Consider the following 21,229-nt stretch of genomic DNA (forward strand, 5'->3'; position numbering starts at 1 on the left):
CGTGGCAAAAGAAATATAAGAACTTAGGGGGCAAAAAAAGAATTTAGGGGCTCCTGACTGGCTCAGTCGGTGGAGTGTGTGACTCTTGATTTTGGGGTTGTGAGTTTGAGCCCTATGTCGGGTGTAGAGATTACTTCAAAATAAAATCTTGAAATAAACAAAGAAAGAGAGAGAGAGAAGGAAGGAAGGAAGGAGAAAGTAAGAAAGAAAGAAAAAAAGAAATCCAAGGTGGGGGAGTAGCGAAGAAGGGAGAAAGGAATACCAAAGGTAACTGTCATTTCCAGTTTGGGTTCAGGAGTAAGATGGTGGCATCAGGCCCTAGCCCTGCTTTCTGCGGACTGACAGCAACACATTTTCTCTGGAGGAGAGGAGAACTCAAAATACAGTGGTTCGGTCATTGGCATTAGCGTGGGGAGTGCGCCCTCTAGTGTTCATGGCCGGTTCGGAAGCTTCTTGGAGGTCTGGAAACGCAGTCTGGCTTCAGAACGTAGGTAAACTCTGCTTTATCCAGATCCTCACTGCTCTCCTTCCCTCTCTTACTCAGGGTATTGCAGGCACGGATGTAGCAAAGGAGGCATCAGACATCATCCTAACAGATGACAACTTCACCAGCATTGTGAAGGCAGTGATGTGGGGGCGAAACGTCTATGACAGCATCTCTAAGTTTCTGCAGTTCCAACTCACTGTCAACGTGGTAGCCGTGATCGTGGCCTTCACCGGAGCCTGTATCACTCAGGTGAAGGGGGTGCGGGGTGGGCCGGGAGGGGAGGGCTGAGGCGGGGGCTAGGGAACCTGGGCAGTGGGGTCCTGGCTACTGAGGATTAAGGACAAGAGTTCCCCCAGGGGGGTTGGGGCAGGAGTCAGCTCTCCTAGGTCTCCATCTGCCCATGCAGGGGAATGCGAAGTTATCTCCCGCTAACTTAGCACGTGCATGTTAGCCACTATGATGAGTACTTCTACGGTCTTCAGAAACAACCTTGCAAAGTGGGTATTCTCCCCATTTTACAGGCGAGGAACCCAAGGCTTAAAGAGGTTAGGTAACTTTCTCAAGGGCACTCAGCTAATAAATGGCCAGATCCAAAGTCTAGGTGGATAGCAGGAGCTAGGCCGTTGCAGGGGCAAAGCTGAGGCTGGTGAGGGAGGTAGGGGCTGGTTTGCGAGGAAAGCTGAAAGGACTGGTGCTTCTTCCCACCAGGATTCCCCACTGAAAGCCGTGCAGATGTTGTGGGTTAACCTAATCATGGACACTTTTGCCTCACTGGCCCTGGCCACGGAGCCTCCTACAGAGTCTCTGTTGAAGCGTCGCCCCTATGGCCGAAATAAGCCTCTGATCTCACGTACTATGATGAAGAACATCTTGGGCCACGCTGTCTATCAGCTCACCGTCATCTTCTTCCTCGTCTTTGCCGGTGAGCCAAGGTTGGGGCTGGGGCTGGGGACAGGGGTCGGAGTGCAAAGCAGAGATGGGGACAGAGAACGGCCCAAGGGAGCAAGCTGAGCACGGGACAGGGGATGACAGCAGCTGCACCCACCGGGGGTGTCCCTTGCCCCGCTATGTGGCACATCATACTATTTGACATGCTCCTCTTGAGAATGTCACTGGGTGGCTTTCTGTAGTTCTTTTATTTTTTAAAGATTATAAAACGAAAGCTCGGGTCACGTGGTGAGTAAATAGTGGCACTAAGATGGAGCCTGTTGTCTGCCTGGCCCTCATGCCGCTTTCCCCCCACGCTGCACCTTAAGAAGTCAAAGTCACTGGAGCGGACGCGGAGAGAGAGTCAGATATGCTGAGACCAGAGCTGACACTTAAAGTGTTTGACAACTAGCGTAGCTCAGATACTGACCCATTAGAATGGACACCAGCCGTAAGCCACCAGCTTGGCCATACCAACGTGCTGTTCTGACTCAACCTGAGCCCTCTCGGACACCATACTTAACCCGCTAATGCTTCCTTTGTCCCCACTAGGTGAGAAATTCTTTGACATTGATAGCGGGAGGAAGGCGCCTCTACACTCGCCCCCCAGCCAGCACTACACCATTATTTTCAACACCTTTGTGCTGATGCAGCTCTTCAACGAGATCAATTCCCGCAAGATCCATGGAGAGAGGAACGTCTTCGCAGGCATCTTCCGCAACCTCATCTTCTGCGCCGTGGTCCTGGGCACCTTCATCAGCCAGGTGAGCCTCTGGCTGGAGTCGGGGCAGGAGGGCTGGGATGGCAGAGGTCAGAAGCAGGGAACAGGGTTCCCTAGGTACCCAGGAGAAGCAGGGAGGGAAGGATGGGGACTCGGGCTGCAGATCGAACGCTTTTGGATTCCCAGTTGGCCTCCATTTGCACATCGCTCTGGAACTGGAGCCTGCTGGGTCAAGTGCTGCGGTGCAAGGCAACACGTTGGTGGCAAATAAAATATGATTGGTGGGATCCTTTCCTTGTCTTTCTAAAGAACAGAAATTTCACAGAGTGGCCAAGAAGAGGGTCACTCCCCGCAGTCCTTTGCATGCCTCCTGCCAGCGTACGTGAGACGTGCGGGTACGTGCCGTAGGGCTCTGTCCTTGTCTCTGCCCCTTCGCTCATGAGGGGCCCTGGTAGAAAACGCGGCGCAGTTCGCAGACAGAGAGGAGTGTGGCATGGCGCACAGGCAAATGGACAGATAAGCCTCTTGTAGAACTGAGGTCAAGGGCGTGGCTGCCCTGGTGGTGAAAGCATTGGGTCCCTTCCTCCTTGCCCTAGTCCCAGGTACGCTGAACACCTGCAGATACAGGAGACTGTGAGCTCGCCCTATACTAAGGGCTTCTGCCCTCCGCAGCCGGGGTCCCCCTCGTTGGCCCTGCTCTTCGATTCCTCCTCTCTGTGCCTTCTCTTGGCACCTCACCCGCTGGCGGCAGTCACGAGAAGCCTCCAGCCCCCCTGGATCTGCCCCTCTTACCTTGATAATATCCATAGTAAGTAGCTCTGTCTCCCCCTCAGAGTCTCTAGAAAGACTGTGTCCGTCTTCTCTTCTCCCCTTCCAGATTTCTTCTTTCTCCTCCTCCGACAAGCAGATCAGGACTGGCGCCACAGGGATCATGGGCCAGGGCTCTGACGTCACTTTGGTGGCCTCGGCTAGAGGGCTAGCTGCCCATGACTCGCCTCCCTGATGGTGGGCTGCCTCTTTCTCTGTTCTAGATTCTCATTGTGGAGTTTGGGGGCAAACCCTTCAGTTGTACGAAGCTCACCCTGTCTCAGTGGTTTTGGTGTCTCTTCATCGGCATCGGCGAACTGCTGTGGGGCCAGGTGAGTACCGGCAGGCTTGCCCCATGCGCGGCCGGCGCACGCTCTCTCCTCTGGAGGAGATAGGACATGCAACGGCGGCACCTCCCAGCTCCTCACCAGCATCTTCTCCTTCCCTCCCCTTCCTCCCCCCTCTTTTCGAGGTTTTCCCGTCTTGCAGGATCCTGGAGTAGCATGATCCGTGCCCACCATTTCCGAGTCTCTGGATCTCTCCTCTAACCATGCCCAGAGGCAGGCAGATCCAAAAGTAAGGGTCTTAGAAGTAGAAGTTTACAGAGCAGAAGTCTTTATTTTAATGAAGCCACAGTCTGGCTGTGAGCTGCTGATCTGACCTAGTTTAGGGCCCCCCTGCCCCTCATGTTCACCACGGCCTTACTGAGTTGACTGGGTTGAATGGCTGACTCTCACCTTAGGTAAATCTAGACCCACCAGGTCTCCAGAGAAGCAATGTAGCACCCAGTTCAGAGCATGGACTCTGGGACTGGCTACCCGGGTTTGAATCCCACATCTCCTTTCTACAAGTTGAATCACTTCGAGCAAGTGCCTTAACCACTCTGTGCCTCCTCGGTCTCCTCAGGTTAGGAGAACAGGATCATTGTTCATCGTTGTTAATCAGCCAGTCAGTTACAACACAGAAATGACTTAGAACAATGTCTAGCACCCTCTAAGTACACAGTAAAAGTTAGCTATTAACATGATAATAGGATCAGGTCCGGTAAGTTTTGTTCCTTCCCAGATACCACTTTGCACATCCCCCTCATCCTCAGCTCTGAGCCAGACCAGGCTCTGCTTTACAGACCTCCAGTCTCCACCGATGGGCACCTAGCCACCTGGGTAATGGCTTTGCTCTAAGTGGCCCCAGAGATCCTTCCCTGGGACTGCAGACCTTCCCCATAGACCTGCTAGTTGTTTCTTTCCTACATCCCAGATGCCTCCCTGATCAGTTGCTGTCCCAGTTCCTACCATGAGTCCCTCCACCCTGTTCTGTTTGGTGGCGTTTCTTTACCATAGGTCCCTTTTACACCTGGGTGAAGTTTGGTTGTTTCACCAACTGTCTGAAACTCCCGTCTGGGTCTGGTCTCACACATGACCACACAGTCTTGAGGCTAGAGACCAGCCTTCCTTCCGCATCACAGCAGCTCCTTCCAATCATCCAAAAGCAGACATTCTGCCCATTTCAAAGTCCTTGACTCCATGTTGGACTGCTCATACAGTCCCTCTCTCATCCCAGCCCTGTCTACTCCTCGTCTTTGTGTCGGGGAGAACTGATTGACTGAGCTTCTTGAGTGACTTATTTTGAATTGCAAGCCCAACCTACTGCCCATGTCTGATAATACTTGTCTATCCCCTCTTCCCCAGCCTGTCCCACCCACTTCCTCGCCCCAAGCCCAAGAAAACCTCTAGTATCCTTTCACCCTTGTTTTATAACACAGGAATTACTTTGCACACGGTAACTAGAAGAGGGCCCTTCCCTTCCGACGCTTCCCTTCCCTTTGCCCATACACTCGCAATGGGATCATCCTCTCCTATCCCCAGACTTGTTTCCCCCCAGGCTCTGGTCCCTGTCCCTTCTTACCATGTGTCATGCATTATAGTTCTACTTCCCTTAAGAGACACATGGCAAAATAGAAATGAAGAACTGAGACAAAAGGAGAATCAAGTATGTAACTAACTAGGCAGATGGCTGGCCGCACGTGCAAATGTCAGTTCTCCTTCGTGTGTCGACAAATACAGAAAACCTTCCTGAGGGCCTGCCATTTGGTAGGCCCTGAGGAGTGCTTGCCTGGCTAGGTTGGCACCTCTCCCACTGCCCCCCCGCAACGGGTGATGGGGCAAAGAGTGACCTACGCGAGGGCCTGACCCCATATGAGCTGAGGGACCGCCCTCTCACCCTGATTCTGGTGTCTCCCCTTTTGCTGCACCTGTTCTCAGATCATCTCCACGATACCTACCCAATCCCTGAAGTTCCTGAAGGAGGCTGGGCACGGCACCACCAAAGAGGAGATCACCAAGGACGCAGAGGGGCTGGACGAAATTGACCACGCAGAGATGGAGCTGCGCCGAGGCCAGATCCTCTGGTTCCGGGGCCTGAACCGTATCCAGACTCAGGTACTCTGATAGTGGCCTGTCCCCCTGCCGGGAGAAGACATCTCTCCGTGTTGGGAAGTGTGGGAGGGGCAGCCGCTCTTGGCGGCCAACATCTCTTCCCTCCCTAAGGCTCACTGCCGGTGGGCAGCCCGAGCTCCCTAGCTCCAGGGGCGAGCTGCCTGGGCCTCTCTGAGAGGAGAGGAGTCATAGGGCCCAGAGCACCGGACGCAAACTGGTAGCATCGTGCTTTAGCTTCCAGTCGGTTCTAAAGCTCATTTTGCCACCCTCCCTGGGGCCAGCAAGCTTCCTGTGTAAGGTCTCTTGCAAGCACCAGACCTGACGTCAGGGTGGGAGATGTTCGGAGTCTATCCCTACCCTTCAGAAGGAAGGAGTTAGACAATATCCCTAAGGCAGCATCGCCAGCATACACTTTGTATGCATCCCCAAGCTGCTGTGAGGGTAACATAGCCGTTATCTGGAGGGGTCTTTGTAAAAGAAACTCACCCTCTCATATCTTCCCCACTCACACTTTAAGGCCATGGTGGGGAATCTGACGGCTCAGTGTGTATAAATGACAAAAGTCTCTCAATGCCTGAGTATCTTTTGCAGGATTCAGATTTGCTTCCCCAAAAGGAAGAAGCTATAATTTCCTCAAACCTTTTCCCTTCTCGCAATTTCTGAAAGAGCATAGATGGCTGCTCTTAAGCGCCCTGCCTATGGAGCCCTACAGTAACGTTTTTTCCTCCCGCTTTCCATGCAGCAACTGTAACCACCTGCTCCTGGGTGGGCGGGCTGGTCTAGGCCCTGGTCATTCTATCAGGTTCCCTGTTCTTGCCCTATATGCCTCTGTTCTATGAGTCCTGAGATTTCCCATCTCCAGAGAGCAGGCCTATTCCTCTCTGCTGGTTGGCTGGAGATCCCAGAAACAAGTTCCACTCTCAAAAATTAGCTGCCGATGGCGTAGAAAGTTCCCTAGTCAAGCCCACCTCGTTCGGTCATAGGGAAGAGAGATCAAATGAATCCTCACCACTGCATACCTGCCGGGAACTTGTCCCCCATAGGCAAGACGGTGACGGAAGTGGGAAGGCAGGGCTCGTTGGAGAAGCCCTGGGGTTCCTTTCTGCTCCCTCGGGTTCCTCCCCGCAGAGAGGGAAACTCCCCAGGGCCTGCAAACCCCACCCTCACCCCCCTCCAGGCCACTGGCTCTTGTCTCTAAAGCCCCGGTGCTTTCCTTCAGGTCTGCTCCTTTCCAAATAACCTGTCTGCTTTTCTCCCTTCAGGGTCACTGCCTCCTCTTCTCCTATGTGATATTGTTTTCTCCCTAGCCCAGGATTCCCTCGTTCCGGCTTCTCCTTGGCCCCTCGCCCGTCTTCCATCGCGGGGGGCTGAGCTTCATGGATCTCCCTTCCCCTCTACTCCCAGTTCCCACTCCCTTGACTCTATACCTCTGGGTTCGGATGCACGACCTGCCCAGTTTTCACTGTGGAAGTGGGGGCCTTGTGACGTTAGCAAGCTCAGGAAAGTACCTTCCCCGTAGCGGTCCCCCCTCCCCATGTGCAGCCCCTTCCCTCCCACGGGATCAGGCCGCTCCGTACCCCGGAACTAAAAACTATATAACGTGACGAAGGGATGGTAGTTTAGCTCAGACTTTGGTCTGAGTCCGGAAACCAACCCTAAACATTCCGCGGCTTCTCAGGAAGCTTTATAAATAAGAACAACTGTCTGTCTCCTAAGGTGCCTGTTTTGTCACCTTCTCACCTGGGGAAGCAAAGCGAAATGAATGGAGTCAGCCCCTGCTATTAAGCCTGTGGGCGTTTTTTAAGATGGTGCTACCAGATCCTGAAGGATAGAGGAATTCCTTTTGATTTGTTCCTTGTCACTTAGGGGTCAGGGATCAGGACAGTAGGTTTGTCCCAGGCCCCAGACCAAGGCCGTGGTTGGTAACCAAACGGCACGAATCACCTCTGTGTCTGAGAAGTAGGACACAGAGAACCAGAGACCACTTGCTAGACTGTAGCCGCTGACCACCGCCGCCAACCAGCACGTCTTGCTCCCCCGCCCTCGGTCTGGCTACCGAGTTATTGCCAGACGTTGCCAGACGTTTCAGGAGCCCCGGTGCCGGTGGCATTCTCGCTAAGGAGTCTGGCTGCTGGGTTCCTGAGCTCCCTTCTCAGGGGCCCTGTCTGCTTCAGCCCAAGGAGCAGGGTCTCAGGACACCCAGAAGCAGGTGAGCCCGGCAGTTGGGGTCTAGGAGCCTTTCCACCCCAGCCGCCTGTGTGTGGCCTACTACCTGCCTCGCTTTTTTTCTTTAAAAACGCAGGAATTCTTGTCCTGCAAAATCTGCAAAAATCGATGGTCAACTTAATTGGTTCAGAGGTTCCTGAGGCTCAAAATTCAGTTACTATATTATATTCCACCTTCTATCTTAAATGGCATGCCTTATTTTTTAAGACTACAGGTCAACACAATGAATAAGCTGTCACTCTCTGTTAGGGGTCACGGGGTAGAGAAGTCCCTTTAAATTGTAGATACTTTTGGACACCCGCACACCTAAAATGTCCTCCGTAGGCTGCCAGGGAAGAGAAGACCGGATTCTGGCTGGGTATTTGGACTCCATGGCAAATTGTTCTTGAAAGGAAGTGGGCTGTGCAATTAATGGTTTTCCCCTTCTCCTCACCGTTGCTTTGTGTATGAGGGAAACTTCTCTCTTGCTCCTGCTCCTATCCCCTTTTCCCAGCACTTTCCGTCCCCCTGCCCTAACCCTCCAGGATCCCCGCCCCCACCTGTTTCTTCCCCTCTCTCTGGACTGTGCAGCAAAGCTGTCTCACTCTCTGATTCTTTGCAGATCGACGTAATTAACACATTCCAGACGGGAGCCTCTTTTAAGGGAGTCCTAAAGCGACAGACCATGGGGCAGCACCTTGATGTTAAACATGTTCCTAGCTCATCCTATGTAACAGTTGCGCCAGTCACATCTCCCCCCACCACTTCTGTTCCTGCTGCTGTCTCATCTCCTACTCTGGGCAGTGAGTGAGAGTCTATTATGATGCATGATTTGCTAAAATGACCACAAGAGAGCACGTGGCATCCACTTTAACAAACCGTGGCATCCACTTTAACCAACTGTGGTTATCTTTTCCTTTTGGTTTTTCCCTTTGACCTCTGACTTAAGGGAAGAAAAACGGGACAGAAATCCCAATCCCAAACCAGGCTGTGTGCCCTTTTATTTTATTTTATTTTTTAATGTTGAAAAACTATTAAACCATAATCATTTTAACGACAATAATCCTGCTTTCTGATCGTTCCTCTGCATTGCCTGTTTCTTCCTTGAGTTTTTTGTTTGTTTGGTTTTACTTTGAGTTGTTTGTTGGTTGGTTGGTTTTGCTTTGTTTGGATATGTTGTTGCTCCTCTCCTCTCCTGCTCCTTTGAGTCTAAACTTGATCTCCTGAGGTTAGAGGCGAGGTTGGGCCAATGAAAACCCAGCCCTCTCTTCCTGGGAGGGAAGGGGGACAAGTTTCAGATCTCCTGAAAGAGAATATGAAGAGAGCTACCCTTCCCATGGGCTTTTCTACCAGGAGATCCCTCATCATTGAGCCGACGTTGAACTTGGCCGATAATAACAGTCCTTCTGGGCTACCGCCCTGTCGTGAGCTGGCAACATTGGCGTAGAAGCTGCAGCTGAGCGTGAAGAAAAGAAGGAGCTCAGTTCAGTTGCACAGGGCTGCGTGTCCCCGAGGTTTCACTTTTCAGGGACGGCAAACCAAGCTCTGGTCTAAGAGTCAATGTATTCACATCTGGGCAGGAGAAATGTATATGCAAAGGTCCAAATAACTTAATTTTCTTCACTCCAGCTTTTTCCTTTTTAGGAATTTCTGAAGAGCAACTTTTGTTTTGTTTTGGTCTTTTGCTTCCCCTTTCCTCTAGTTTGACTGTCTCACCCATAGCCAGCCCTTCACGCCTTATTTTGCACATGAAGTTTTAGGTGCCTCTTTCTGGGCCAGCCTATCAGCTGGAACATTGTCAGTGTTTAACCTAAGATCTGGTGCTCCCATCAGGAGATGGTTGGATTCTTGCTAATGCTTATGCCTTACAATTCCGGGTCATTTCACCTTCCCCAAAGGGGACACAGAGAGGAGAGAAGGCTCTTTGCTGATAGTGCTATTAAGGTATTTGGTGGGGAAGAAGTCTCCGTGTATTAAGTCTATTGTGAGCTTCAGATATTTGACGATTTTATTTATCTCTTCTTCCCCCATCCCCCCAAAACCCCAGAAGGGAGGGCACGGTAAAGAAAGAACAGTTGCATTATCTGTGGTTCACGTGATTGTGAGCTGTGCAGGTTAACCAGAATCAGATTATTTGTTGTCTTTGTGGCCAAATGTAAGTATTCTGGTGTGAGATATGAGGGGTGGGGTTTTCTGTAGATACATATTTCTTTAGGCCCTAAAGCAGTCAAAGAACTAAGTTAAGTCTTACCCTGCAAAAATCTAAGAGCTTCTCCCTCTAGTCCTTCCATATTCCTTTCTTATTTCCTTTTTTCTTCAGAGGCTTTTTCCCTGTCCTTCTAACTAGTATCTGTTCTTTTTTAATTCATGCCTTTCTGTGAGGAAGGGCTAGTGTCAGCTGTCCCAATGATTTGAAGGTGGAAAGAGACTAAGCAGAAGACAGAGCCCATCGGGTTCTTATGGAATTGCTCTTATGGAAAAGAGGGTAAGCTGCTGACCCTCAAAGGCAGAAACTGAGTCAGGAGACAGCCACACCCGCGCTCTCTCCAGCTGCTCCTACTTACCCAGATGTCCTAGAAGAAATAGTCACGCATTTCAGGACCCCCGTCCCCATTCCAGATCTCCAAGTGAATTCAGTTACTTGTCTAACCTTCAGTAGATAAATCTTTAAGATTTCCCTCTATAGGAAAACCCTTAATTCCTTCTCTTCCCCTGGTTTCTGAAAAGAGAACAGAAGACTATAGAATCTAGCTGAAGAAATGGAGTCTTCATCTGCCCATTCACTGAGCTCCAGAGAGTGGTCCTTAGCCCTCATACCTAATCGAAAGGTCCAGCCTGGTAAGGACTCCTGAGACACGAGAAACAGTCGCCCTTCAATCAGCCACTTCTATGTGTAGGACAGGGGCCACAGAAGAGCCATGTCCCAGAGGTTTTGGGGGACAGTAACTGGGGAAGGAAGGGCTGATTGGCTGAATGGAGAACGCCTACAGCTTTCACAGTGGCCACTTCACTAGCTGTGTCTTGTTCCCCGTACTCTGCTCACGCACCAGGCATCAGGGAAGGAGGATGCCACCTTTGCTTGGGGTAGACTGGTGGTGATGTATCTGTGTGACTGTTCATCAGCATGTGTTATATATTCTCTGTTGGAGCTGAGCAGCATTCTGGCACAGCCCCAAGCCCTCCACCCCCCACCCCTTCTCTCCCCCACCAGGCCACTAGAGGTGCCGCCTAGTTCCCTGACTCCTCTTCCTTCAAGCTTCCCTTGCAGGATGCTGGTTTCCCTTTAGATTCTAGAAGCCCTGCAGTCTAGCCGGATGACTGTTCCTTGCTCCCCCAAAGAAGGTATTTTCCCTATTGTTTCCATCTACCCATTCCAATTCACTTTTATCTCCCTTATTGTTTGCCTGTAACAGTGTTATTGATCACCCCAACAGGTGAGAGGAAAAGCCAGAAAACAGGGCTCCAGACCCTGGCTCTAACCCCAATTTTTAAAAATCTGTTTTCTATTGGATTTCACATATAATTATTTTCATTAAGTATTCAGTTGCTTCAAAAATAAATAGAAGCAAGAAGTTTGAAAATCACTGATATTGAAGATAACCAACTGGTGGTGTGAAAAGGTACCTCTTCTTCTGCAGCACTTGTTAAAAACTTGGAAATCTCAAGAGCAGGTGAAAAGTGTGGGCTATGTCATCCCTCCTTACCGGGGGTGGTATGGCTTTGAACCCATCTCTTGACCAGGGAGAAGGCACTGGGTTTGGACTCACTTCATCCAAGGTGCCTTGCTCTCAGATTTGACGGAGATCAGTTAAAGCTTGGGGGCCTCTGGAAGACCAAATGGAGCCTCTGTTCCATCTGATCTCACCTAGGTCTGGAGCAAAGAGAACATGACAGGTAAAATTCACCCATCAGATTGTCAACAGCAGTCAGAGAAGGATGGAAACGTAGGTCCTTACCTTCTGTTCAGCATGGCGAATGTGTGCCCAGGTTCCTTGCTTCTTCTTGGCCGAAGTGTGGAGCCGATTCTACCGAGCAGCAGAGAGTCCTTTGCCTTCTAAGCTCTGGGCACCCGCAGTCCTGGGTGGGCAAGCTGTTGTGGCGTGAGGCAAGATAAGGAAAGCCTTAGCCAGCGAAGACACAGCTTCAGTGAATCCTCTTCATGTGTTAGTCTTGAAGGGTCTGTCTAGTAATAGCATTGCCCGACTCTTTATGTCTCCTTTGTCTGCACATTCTTGCCTCTTCCCTAGGGACCTATTCTTTGCTGAAACAACAGAGGCATGGAAGAGGGGCCCTAGGCCACCACTCAGCCTCCCTCCCTTGCCCCTCCTACCACACCGGTCTCTCCGGCAGTAGCCTCATTTCTTTCCTGAGGGAACGATTTTTGGACAAGACTAGGCTCAGCCACCTCCCCACCACCAAAACCATCCTCCAGCCACTTTCCTCTCCCTTGGCCTCTCTCTCCCACCGTCTCAGGATCCAACCTACTGCCCCAACCCCAATTCTGCCAACCCAGGTTCTAAGCCATACTTCAGAGAGGCCTACCGTTCAGAAAAGCAGGCTGCCAAAAGAGCGGGGACCCATGGATGAGGCAAAGGCTGACCACAGGAATCAGTTGTTGTTTATTTTTTTCCTTTTCTCCCAATTGACTGAATCCCTTCCTTTTTTGTGTGGTAGAAAGAGACTTTGACACTTAACGGGGCAGTGCGTTTCCCTCTGCCCACTAAAGCCGCGTGGTGTTTCCATTCCTCCATCTTCTTCATCCGCCTCATCAGAAAAGCCACTTGTCTATAGCACGGCCTCCAACCGGGTGGTTTCTCTCCTGGTCCCATCCCTTCCCTTCTCCACATAAGGTCATGCCCCCCAAAACCCAAGAAACAGCTGGAGAAAGCCGCAGGCTGGGGCACAGGTATTATGCACCAGAGGCATGGACATGCACTTGAACTGGGAGAGCCAGCTCTTCTCTCCGTGGTCAGGAGGAAGGCATCTTCTCATACCCATGTTTCAGCCCCATCTGCCAGGGGAGGGACGGAAGGAGTGGAGTTCCACTTTCTTGGGGGGGCAGGGGACATGGCAGAGGTTGTGGGATAGAAATGTGTGCATGTTTCCTGACTGAAAGAGCAATTATTCAACTGGAGAGTATAAGAATTTTAATTTCTTGCATGCTGCTGACACAAATGAAGAGTGCTTTGTCTGCCTTGCTGCACGGTATCCATAGCCACTTATCACCCAAAGTGTATTATGTACGGACTGGTATGAGTTTGACTCTTTAAGGGTTTTAAGCAGATAACTAAACTTCAATGTGTAACTTTTCCATTCCACGTTCACAAAATGTTTGGCCTCGACACAGAAAGCCACATGTCTGAATCATCTTTTAAGTTCGGCTATTAATTTGCACCTGGTTCCAATGTTCTTGCCCTCATCCAAAAGAACTAATGAATCCTTGTTTTCTGTTTCATTTTAAGAATGGATTGTTTGGGAATGCTAACTTTGCTTTGGGTTTTCTACCTTTTTTTTTTTTTTTTTTTACTGCAGCTTTGAAATATTCAGTTGTTTGCCATTACTCACCCCACCCCACCCCCATGCTTGAAATTTGATGTTTCTGGCGTTCCATAATCTCTTCTTATGTGTTTGGTTTCGGCTGCTGCGCGGTAGTGTTTTGTAGTTGGAGTTTTGTTTCTCTCCTCAAACCACCAGTGCCTTGTTCTACTGGTCCGTTCTCACCTTCGTGTTTTCTTATCCTCCCTTTCCTTCCCCCCGGTATAGATCAAAGTGGTCAAAGCATTCCATAGTTCCCTCCACGAAAGCATTCAGAAACCCAAGAACCAAAACTCCATCCACAACTTCATGACCCACCCTGAATTCGCCATAGATGAGGAGGTGCCACGGACACCACTCCTGGATGAGCATAAGGAGGAAAATCTTGACAGTCCTAAGGCTGGGACTGGGGTGCTCCTGTTGGATGGTGAGGTCACGCCATACGCCAACAAAAACAACAACGCGGTGGACTGCAGCCAAGTGCAAATTGTTGCCTCCTGTTCAGAGAGCCCTCTGCACAGCCTGGAGACATCTGTTTGAACTTCATTCTCTGACTCCCATCCCGCTTTCCCCATGTCCTTTTTCATCTGTCCCATCAGTAAGGTGACGATGGGGACTTTTCACTGTCATGTCAGCTGCTCCCAAGTACGTGTGAACCCCCACCTGACCATGAAGAGGCAAGAGCACAGACCTACGAGGATGTCGACTTAAACTTGAGCTGGGGTTTGTAGCAGGACCCAGTCAAACCCCAGGCAGGTAATGAATGGTAGGATCTACTCCTTGGGTGTATCAGTTGTCATTTTTAAAGAAATGATGACAATCCTCTTGGCATCTACCCCAACCCAGACTCTCCTCAGTGTACATACGTATGTCACCATCTCCTGACCTCTGATTTTTACCCTATGAGTCTGTGCCATTTGTAAGCTAAGTCGAGGGTTCCGAGAGACAAATGTCCCCAAATGCAATGTGTTGAGGGAAGAATGGAATGTATAGAATCAGCCCCATAGAGTGAGTGTTTTTGAAATGACTTCCCCATTTTCAAAACTTACACCTAAAGCCCTCTAGCTCTTTCTGCCCTTCTAGTCAAACCTCCCTAAGGTTCTGTTGGTCTTTTGTGACCACTGTCTCCCTTACCTTCACTCTTTCTTGTTCTTTTTTTCTTTCTTCTTTTCTTTTTTTTTTTTTTTTAAGTTGTGATGATTAAGAAAGTGGAATGGACTTGGCTGAATTGAGTCAACTTTGGCCATTCCCCCTTCTGGCCCCAATGGAATCCTTGGCTTAGTCCTAGAGGCAGATAGGTTTCTTAGCTAATGGGATCCTCTTGAAGCAATCGAGAGCTGGTAAGAATGTATTTCTGTTGTTGCCAGGTTACCTTCCCCTTCTGAACTGCCATCTTGTCAGGTGTGTGTCCTTTCTAAGTGCCAGGGAGATCAGCTTTGACCGTGAAGCTCGCATATGTTTGTTAAATAGTTTTTCCCATAAGCCTGAGCTTTCTCCTATTCCTAAAGTGGTGGCAAAAGAAGGGGTTGAGAACGGCCCTGCCTCCTAACTGGACTGGGATATTGAGGACCCGCAGCTGGCAGGTCCACGACAAGACAGACCATCAGAGCCAACTCTTGTACCATCTTCCCTTGGGTTGACCACTCCTGCTTTTAAAGCCTTCCGCCACAGCGCTTCTAGAACCGGACCTGCTTGGTGCGGGAGTGCGTACTGAGAAGACGGGAGAGGCAGAAGGGCCATTCTAGCAGGTTCTGAGAAACCAGACCCCTTGAGCTTAGGCGCCCAGGTACCAGCTTTGACATACCCCTCAGCTTTCTCATTCTGCTCTGTCGTGGCCCCTAACTCGTCTGGTCTCAACAGGCCCCAACCTCTCTCGCATATTCCACTTTTGAAAGTACCCATCCCAAAGTGGGGTCCAGTGACATTTTGCTGACTTAAAGGAGCAAAAGACCCACCCTGGAAAGTTCTCCTTCCTCTCTTCCTTTGCTCCCACGCGCCCCCCTCGAGGCCCTCTCCAGAACGTGTTCAACTGCTGCACATGAAGCCCTGTGCCTTCCTTCCCTGAACGCTGCCCAAAGCATCCCCCTCCCGTCTGCCTCTCAGGAGGTAGGGACCTCACTAGGAGATTTTTTTTAAGTGTTCCTTAATGGGACAAGGTGGAGCCACGTTTGCAGGAGCTCCATTTTTATCCCTGCTGGTGTTGACATAAGCTCTTCTGTGCAGGGGCTCGTTAACTCACGTCTACCAATTCCCATGAAAGAAATGAAGCCCGTCCCCCTGTTTCAAGAGTGATGGCGGTGTGGGGGTGGGGCCTGAGGCTCTTCCGAACCTGCCAGACTTCCACTTGTGAGCGTAAGGTGGCCGGAACCTATGCTCTCCGGCCCTCTCCTGGGGCTCCCTCCTCGCTCCCCCCTTCCTCCTGAGCTGTCCTGAGGTAGGAAGAGCAAAGACACAACACCCCCACCACGTCCCCACTGTTGCACAACCCGCCAGATTTGACTTGGGCTTTGTAAAGGTCACATGCTTCAGCAATCTTTTCTCTGTCTTAAATCCTCATGTGGGAATAAAACAGCTCACCCAAGGTGTTAGGTGTGCACATATATATTTATTAAGTACATCGGAAGATTTCGTTCTGTCAAGTCTTTTATTACCTCAGATCAGTTTAAAAAACAAGCCAATAACAAACGTCGGAGCCTATCGCACCGTTCCTGTTCCCAGAAGACTCTCGTGGTGCCAGACGGGTTACTCTTGAGGGCTTGTGTCTACTTGTTTAAAGTCAATGGCTTTTGTGTGTCTTTTAGTTTCCATGGTAGGAGAGAAAATAGAGAATATTATGCAAAAATATATAGTTTTCTTTAGCTCAGAAACAGATATTTTTGAGTCAGCCATATGTATTTTGTTTAAAGGTTTTGAAATAAAGTGCTGTCGTGTTACCCTGTGGAAGGAGCATATAACCAGCTGTTGTACGTGACAGGCAACTTAGCGTATTTGTGACTGGTTGTAAAACCAATGCACCGTACTTCCTTTCTCCAAACAGCCATCTTTATACTTAGGGGGAAAAAAAATGTGTTGGGTTCTAGACTTTTTTAATATAAATTTTGTTGATATGGAATTGAGTAAGTTTAAGTGTTTATGTGCATATGTTTTTTATATAAGTTTTTTTCTATTCAGTTTTAGTGATCCAACTGGCAGTGAGTAAATATGGCGTAAGGTAATAGAGCTTTCCCCCCATATGGTGCTTTCGATCTGAAAAGGGTCTGATGGGGAGAAGGGGAAATAATTCTCCTAGAGAAACCTAGGAAAGTGGGCAGTGGCCTGTGGATGGGAAGGAAAGCAGCCAGTGAGAAAGGAGTGTGCATCGCCCATGGAGTTGGGTGCCAGGCCTTTTAGTAACTAGTGTTCAGGGTCAGGGGGCCTTGGCTGGATGTTGTTTTTTGAGGAGTAGCTGGTAGAGTAGTACCCAAGGCATGAATATCTCTCGGGCTGCAAGGGTACTCTGATTGGGGCTTTGCCTATTTTATGGTTCTTTCACCCACGTTTTATGGGTTCTTCTTCACCCTGGGAGTTTTCCATTAGTGAGCTTTTGTGCAAAGCTCTGATTTGGGACTTCCCCTCTCCTAGAAAGGTTGTGTGCGATATATGAGATGGGGGAGAGAGTTCTAAGTGGAAGTCACAAAGGCCGGTCCTAACGCGGGGTGACCGCCTTGGGGCCAGGTCCTTCCCAGAGGTGCCCTCTGCTCTCTGAAGTGATGACTCCCCCATCCCTAAAGGTGTCAGAGAGACCACCTCGCAATGCTTCTGACACTTGTGGGTTCTGTAGGGTCTGGGTTTCTTCTTCCACTCGAGCTTCAGAGGGGAGAGTTCGCACAGGTCTATCTGAGCGATTACCTCACTGCCGAAAACCGAAAACCCGGCGGGGGTAGGGGCAAGTCCGCATGCAACCTCGAAATGCCTCACCTCCTTTCTCTCCTGCTTTCTTTGCCTCACGATCGATCGAAGCATCCCGTAATACCATCACAAAGTGCACACTTCCTCACTCTCCATATCTAGGGACCACCTACAGCAGCGGTGGGGACAAGGCACTTGTAAATGGCTGCTATTCTGAAGCCATTCTAGCCTTTTCCTCAGAATAGACCAGATGCCCTTCCATGTAGCTAGTGCCAGTGCTTTGCCTCCCAAGCCCTGCTGTCAGGCCTGCTGTCCCCTTTCCTCTTGCTGAAGAGAGACGGAGGCAAGTGAGCTCCCCGTGACCGAACTGGCCTTTGGTTCGTGTTTGCTCCCCATCTGTATATAGGCCATATGTGAATATGCCGTATCTCTATGTGCCAACAGATCTATCTACGTTGTCCTTTTCAAAATCAGCACGCAGGTAGGAATTTGGAGTTTCTTTCTTTCTTTTTTTTTTTTTTTTCAGTAACTAGTATAACAAGCACTGGTATTTTTGTATAAAAAAGAAAAACAAAACAAAAGATTGACTGTTGTGGTCTGCATGACATAAACAAACATGGTGATATCCAAGCAATGTGTACCCCAGTGTGTGTTGCCATAATTTGCAGTTCGGCTTAACGGTGCACCCAATCTGTATTTGCATTCTGATATTATTTAAGCTCTCTGTACAATGTTTTGCATGTATTTATATGGTTCGTAGGGAAAAAAAAATGCTGTAAACTGGCAAATCTGAAATTCAAATATGTTGTCCACTGAGACGGGAAGAAGAGGAGTTTGAAAAGATGGGGAAAAAAGGGATATTTTTTTTTTTTGGAACCAATAAAGCTTGTTGCTGATGAGCAGAAACCAGTACTGCCGTGCACTGAGAATAAAAACCCCATGCCCACTAGTACCTGTGTTGTCCTCAATGTGTCTCCACTTGTGGGTCATTGTCACTGAGGCTCTGCTGGAGTTTGAGGAGGGACCCGCCGCAGCCGCATCGAGACCCCCGTCCGTGCCAGCCCGGAACTCAGCTTGTCACTGGCCCCTGCCACACTTCTCTGCCAACACAGCCCTCTGGCCACTCGCGGCCCCGCTTGCCAGGTCCACGCGCTGGTGGGACAAGCTCTGCTCGGCTCGCTTCGGGCGGAACCCCGGAACAAGTCGGGGCACAGTGAAGCCAAAGCTTTTGAGAAAGGATGAACTGGGAAGGATGAGAGTCAGAGTGGCAGTCCTTTCTTATGCTCTTTGCCTTTTTTTTTTTTTTTTTAATGAAATACATTCTGGAAAAATTCATTCCCCTGATATTAGCACCTTTTTTTCCTACCTTGCCTCTGGGGCTCTCCCCGTCTCCTTTCTCCAAGTTTTTGTTCTATTCCATTCTGTTAATTGTCCCATTCACCAAGTCTCTGGCAGGACCTATGAGGCCCCAGGTTCGGGCCAAAACCGCTTCCTGGCAGGTCATTTGGGTTCTGAGCTTTTGTATCTCAGAACTCAGAACTCCCTGCCCCTTTCATCCCGGCGCTCGATCAAGTTCCCTGCTCTCTCTGAACACATCAAAAGGAGGAAAGGACTTTGTGGGCTCCCCCTGGTCTGTTAGGAAAAGTATGCGGGAGAAGGACAGCCCAAACTCTGCCGGCTGTTTGAACAGGCGGCTTCTGAAGGTGGAGTCAGCCCTGGAGGAAAAAATCTTCTGGAGTATGAAGTCTCATCCCCACGTCCCCTGCCCGCCCCAGCTCACGCTCCATGGGCACAGGCACACTGCCTACTTCATTTCTTTAAAACTTGGACTAGGGCAGAAAAAATGAATAATTCATAACAGGGGGCTAGGTGTTGTTTGATAACAGAAGTCATTTGCAAAACAGAACTAGTCTTTTTCCCATTATAGGTTCCCTCCCAATTACCCTTGCTAGAATGGGATGCAAAGCACACAGGCATGCGCACACAGACACACACACACACACACACACACACACACACACAGGGCTAGAGTCCTTTCTAAAGTTTGGCCCTGAATTGCCCCTTACTCTCGCCTTGTCTTGGTTGGACCCAAGATCTGTGCCTCTCTATGAGGCCAAACTGGATCTTAAGCATCTACACCGCCTAACTCCAGTGTGCGGTAAGGTGTGGAGGATGAGCCTCAAAGTAGCTCTCTGACTGCGACCCATGGATCCTCAGGTATTGTTTTAATGGCGTCTAAAACCAGTTCAGCTCCTTGGCCTGAGTGATGATACAGAAAAGTGCATGCTCTTTTCTTCCATCTTTTGCCCCACCCCCAGTTCTAGAAAAGCATAATTGCTCTGCCCTCCTTCTTTAATAATGGTTTGCAAACCTTTCTCAGCCACCGTATTCTCTCCCTGTGGTCACTGGGTTTGTTTGAAGCTCTTCACCAAAACTCACTGGTTCCCTCCCAAGTACACCCACAGCCAGGCAACTCCCTGCTGACTTAATCTGTGGCACATCCAAAGATTAGTCATTGGGTACCCGTGAACTAGTTACCAGCCCCTGACCTGGGTCTCTTAAGACATGGCCTTCATGTCACTGCAAGCATGAAGGAAGGTAGAAATGGCACGTCCTTTACTGGCAAATACTTTGGAAACCCTGTTGTAAATAAAACATGTAAACATGTTACCATGTTGGTGGTGTCATGAACATTCAGTTGTCCCCAACATGAACCTAAGCCATGAGCGATAACGATAACAAGCTGCTGGATCCATGGACTGTCCTACTTTCAGCCTTGAAAGGGAGTGGCTTCGGGTTCTGGGCTTGGCCATATCCTGATGCAGAACTAATCATATGTCTTCACTTCCCCGAAACTTATGTCAAAGCATACTTCCCTGTCCTCAGAAAACACACACATGGAAGGGAGCAGTCTCTTTGGAATGGCCTCCCTCTGCCATCTCCTCAGAGGCCAGTGTCAAAACAAGAATGCCACTTCACCCTGACAATGAGACCCACCTCTGAGAAAAGCCAAGTTACCATCAGAAGCTTGGCTTCTGCTCATGAAGTCTGAGCAAGGGGGTGACCTGAACCATCTGAGTAGCCAGAGCCCTCACACTCTGAGCCGGGTACCTCCATCTCTGCTCTTGGATAGACCTGGTCCCTGCATTCAGGCTCAACCAACACTCGGTTTCTCCCCTGTCCCCTGTAATAGAGGCCACCTGGACCATCCTCCAGATGCAGCACCACTGGTTAGCTTACAAGGTTTTCTGCATCATACTGGACCCAGGAACACTATGTTGAAGGACTGTGATGTGTGTTTTAGAACTCCAGATCCCCGTGGCTTGGCCTTACTGACAGTAAATACTTGTGAAAACTTAGTTGAGGGACGCCTGGGTGGCTCGGTCGGTTAAGCGTCTGCCTTCGGCTCAGGTCGTGATCCCAGGGTCCTGGGATCGAGTCCCGTGTCGGGCTGCTTGCTCAGTGGGGAGTCTGCTTCTCCCTCTTCCTCTGTCTGCCGCTCCCCCTGCTTGTGCTCTCTCTCTCTCACAAATAAATAAATAAAATCTTCAAAAAAAAAAAAAACTTACTTGAAAGAGGAAGTGAAGCTGAGGACATCAGGGCCAGGGACTAGCAATGGCCTTCAGCATCCGTAAGAAGGAGAACAAATCCACCCGTGGTAATCCAGAACCCTTCATGTGAGTCAAGAATCCCCACGTCTTCCCCACTTAACCTTAGGAACTGAAACTGCTGCCGATCAAGTAGGAGAGAGAAGGGGTTCAAATCTTTGCGGCTCACCCCGTGGTGGAGGACCTAAAACACAGATGTCGGGGAGCTGGAATAAGATGATGAAGTGTGGCCGCCCAGGAGGCAGGAGACCCTCATCCTGACCCGTGCCTCTTGTGTGGCTTGATTTTCCATCTAGACAAGGAGATAGTTGAAGTACATCAATGATTTTCAGATTACACTTTGAAGATCCGAAAGGGATTCCTTAGAGATGATTCAGAGCCCACAGGTGTTCAACAAAAGTAGCTTTAAAAAAAAAAATGTATTTGGCTTGTAGGTCAGCGGTAGCACTGAAAAAAATGCCTTAAAGGTGAATTCGTCCTCTCTGAGGTGATACCATAACAGCAAGAGTTGTGTGATTAAATACACAAGCAAGCCTAACTTGGATCCTGTCTTGATGGTTTCCCATTATAATTACCAATGTAAGCACAAACACAATAGAGTAAGACTTAGTGATTG

General features: G+C 49.7%; 1 protein-coding gene across 7 annotated transcripts in view; it reads left to right on the forward strand.

Moving 5' to 3' along the window:
* The window catches only part of ATP2B4 (ATPase plasma membrane Ca2+ transporting 4), a 94,181-nt gene extending 76,227 nt beyond the window's left edge, over positions 1–17,954 (forward strand). For 4 of the 7 annotated variants that reach the window (XM_025855284.2, XM_073884576.1, XM_073884574.1 and 1 more), the window contains 6 exons: positions 545–736; positions 1,196–1,409; positions 1,967–2,178; positions 3,167–3,274; positions 5,204–5,380; positions 13,346–17,954. In XM_025855284.2, the coding sequence (XP_025711069.1) occupies positions 545–736; positions 1,196–1,409; positions 1,967–2,178; positions 3,167–3,274; positions 5,204–5,380; positions 13,346–13,657 (1,215 nt within the window). In that variant the 3' untranslated portion in view covers positions 13,658–17,954. Of the gene's footprint in view, positions 1–544; positions 737–1,195; positions 1,410–1,966; positions 2,179–3,166; positions 3,275–5,203; positions 5,381–8,204; positions 8,386–13,345 lie in introns of all 7 variants that reach the window. The other 3 variants (XM_073884577.1, XM_073884578.1, XM_025855287.2) reach the window with 2 other exon arrangements.
* The last annotated feature ends 3,275 nt before the right edge of the window (positions 17,955–21,229 follow it).

The sequence above is a fragment of the Callorhinus ursinus genome, unplaced genomic scaffold, assembly GCF_003265705.2.
Source record: "Callorhinus ursinus isolate GAN/ISIS: 27379988/994484 unplaced genomic scaffold, GSC_fseal_2.0 scaffold57, whole genome shotgun sequence".
NCBI lineage: Eukaryota > Metazoa > Chordata > Mammalia > Carnivora > Otariidae > Callorhinus > Callorhinus ursinus.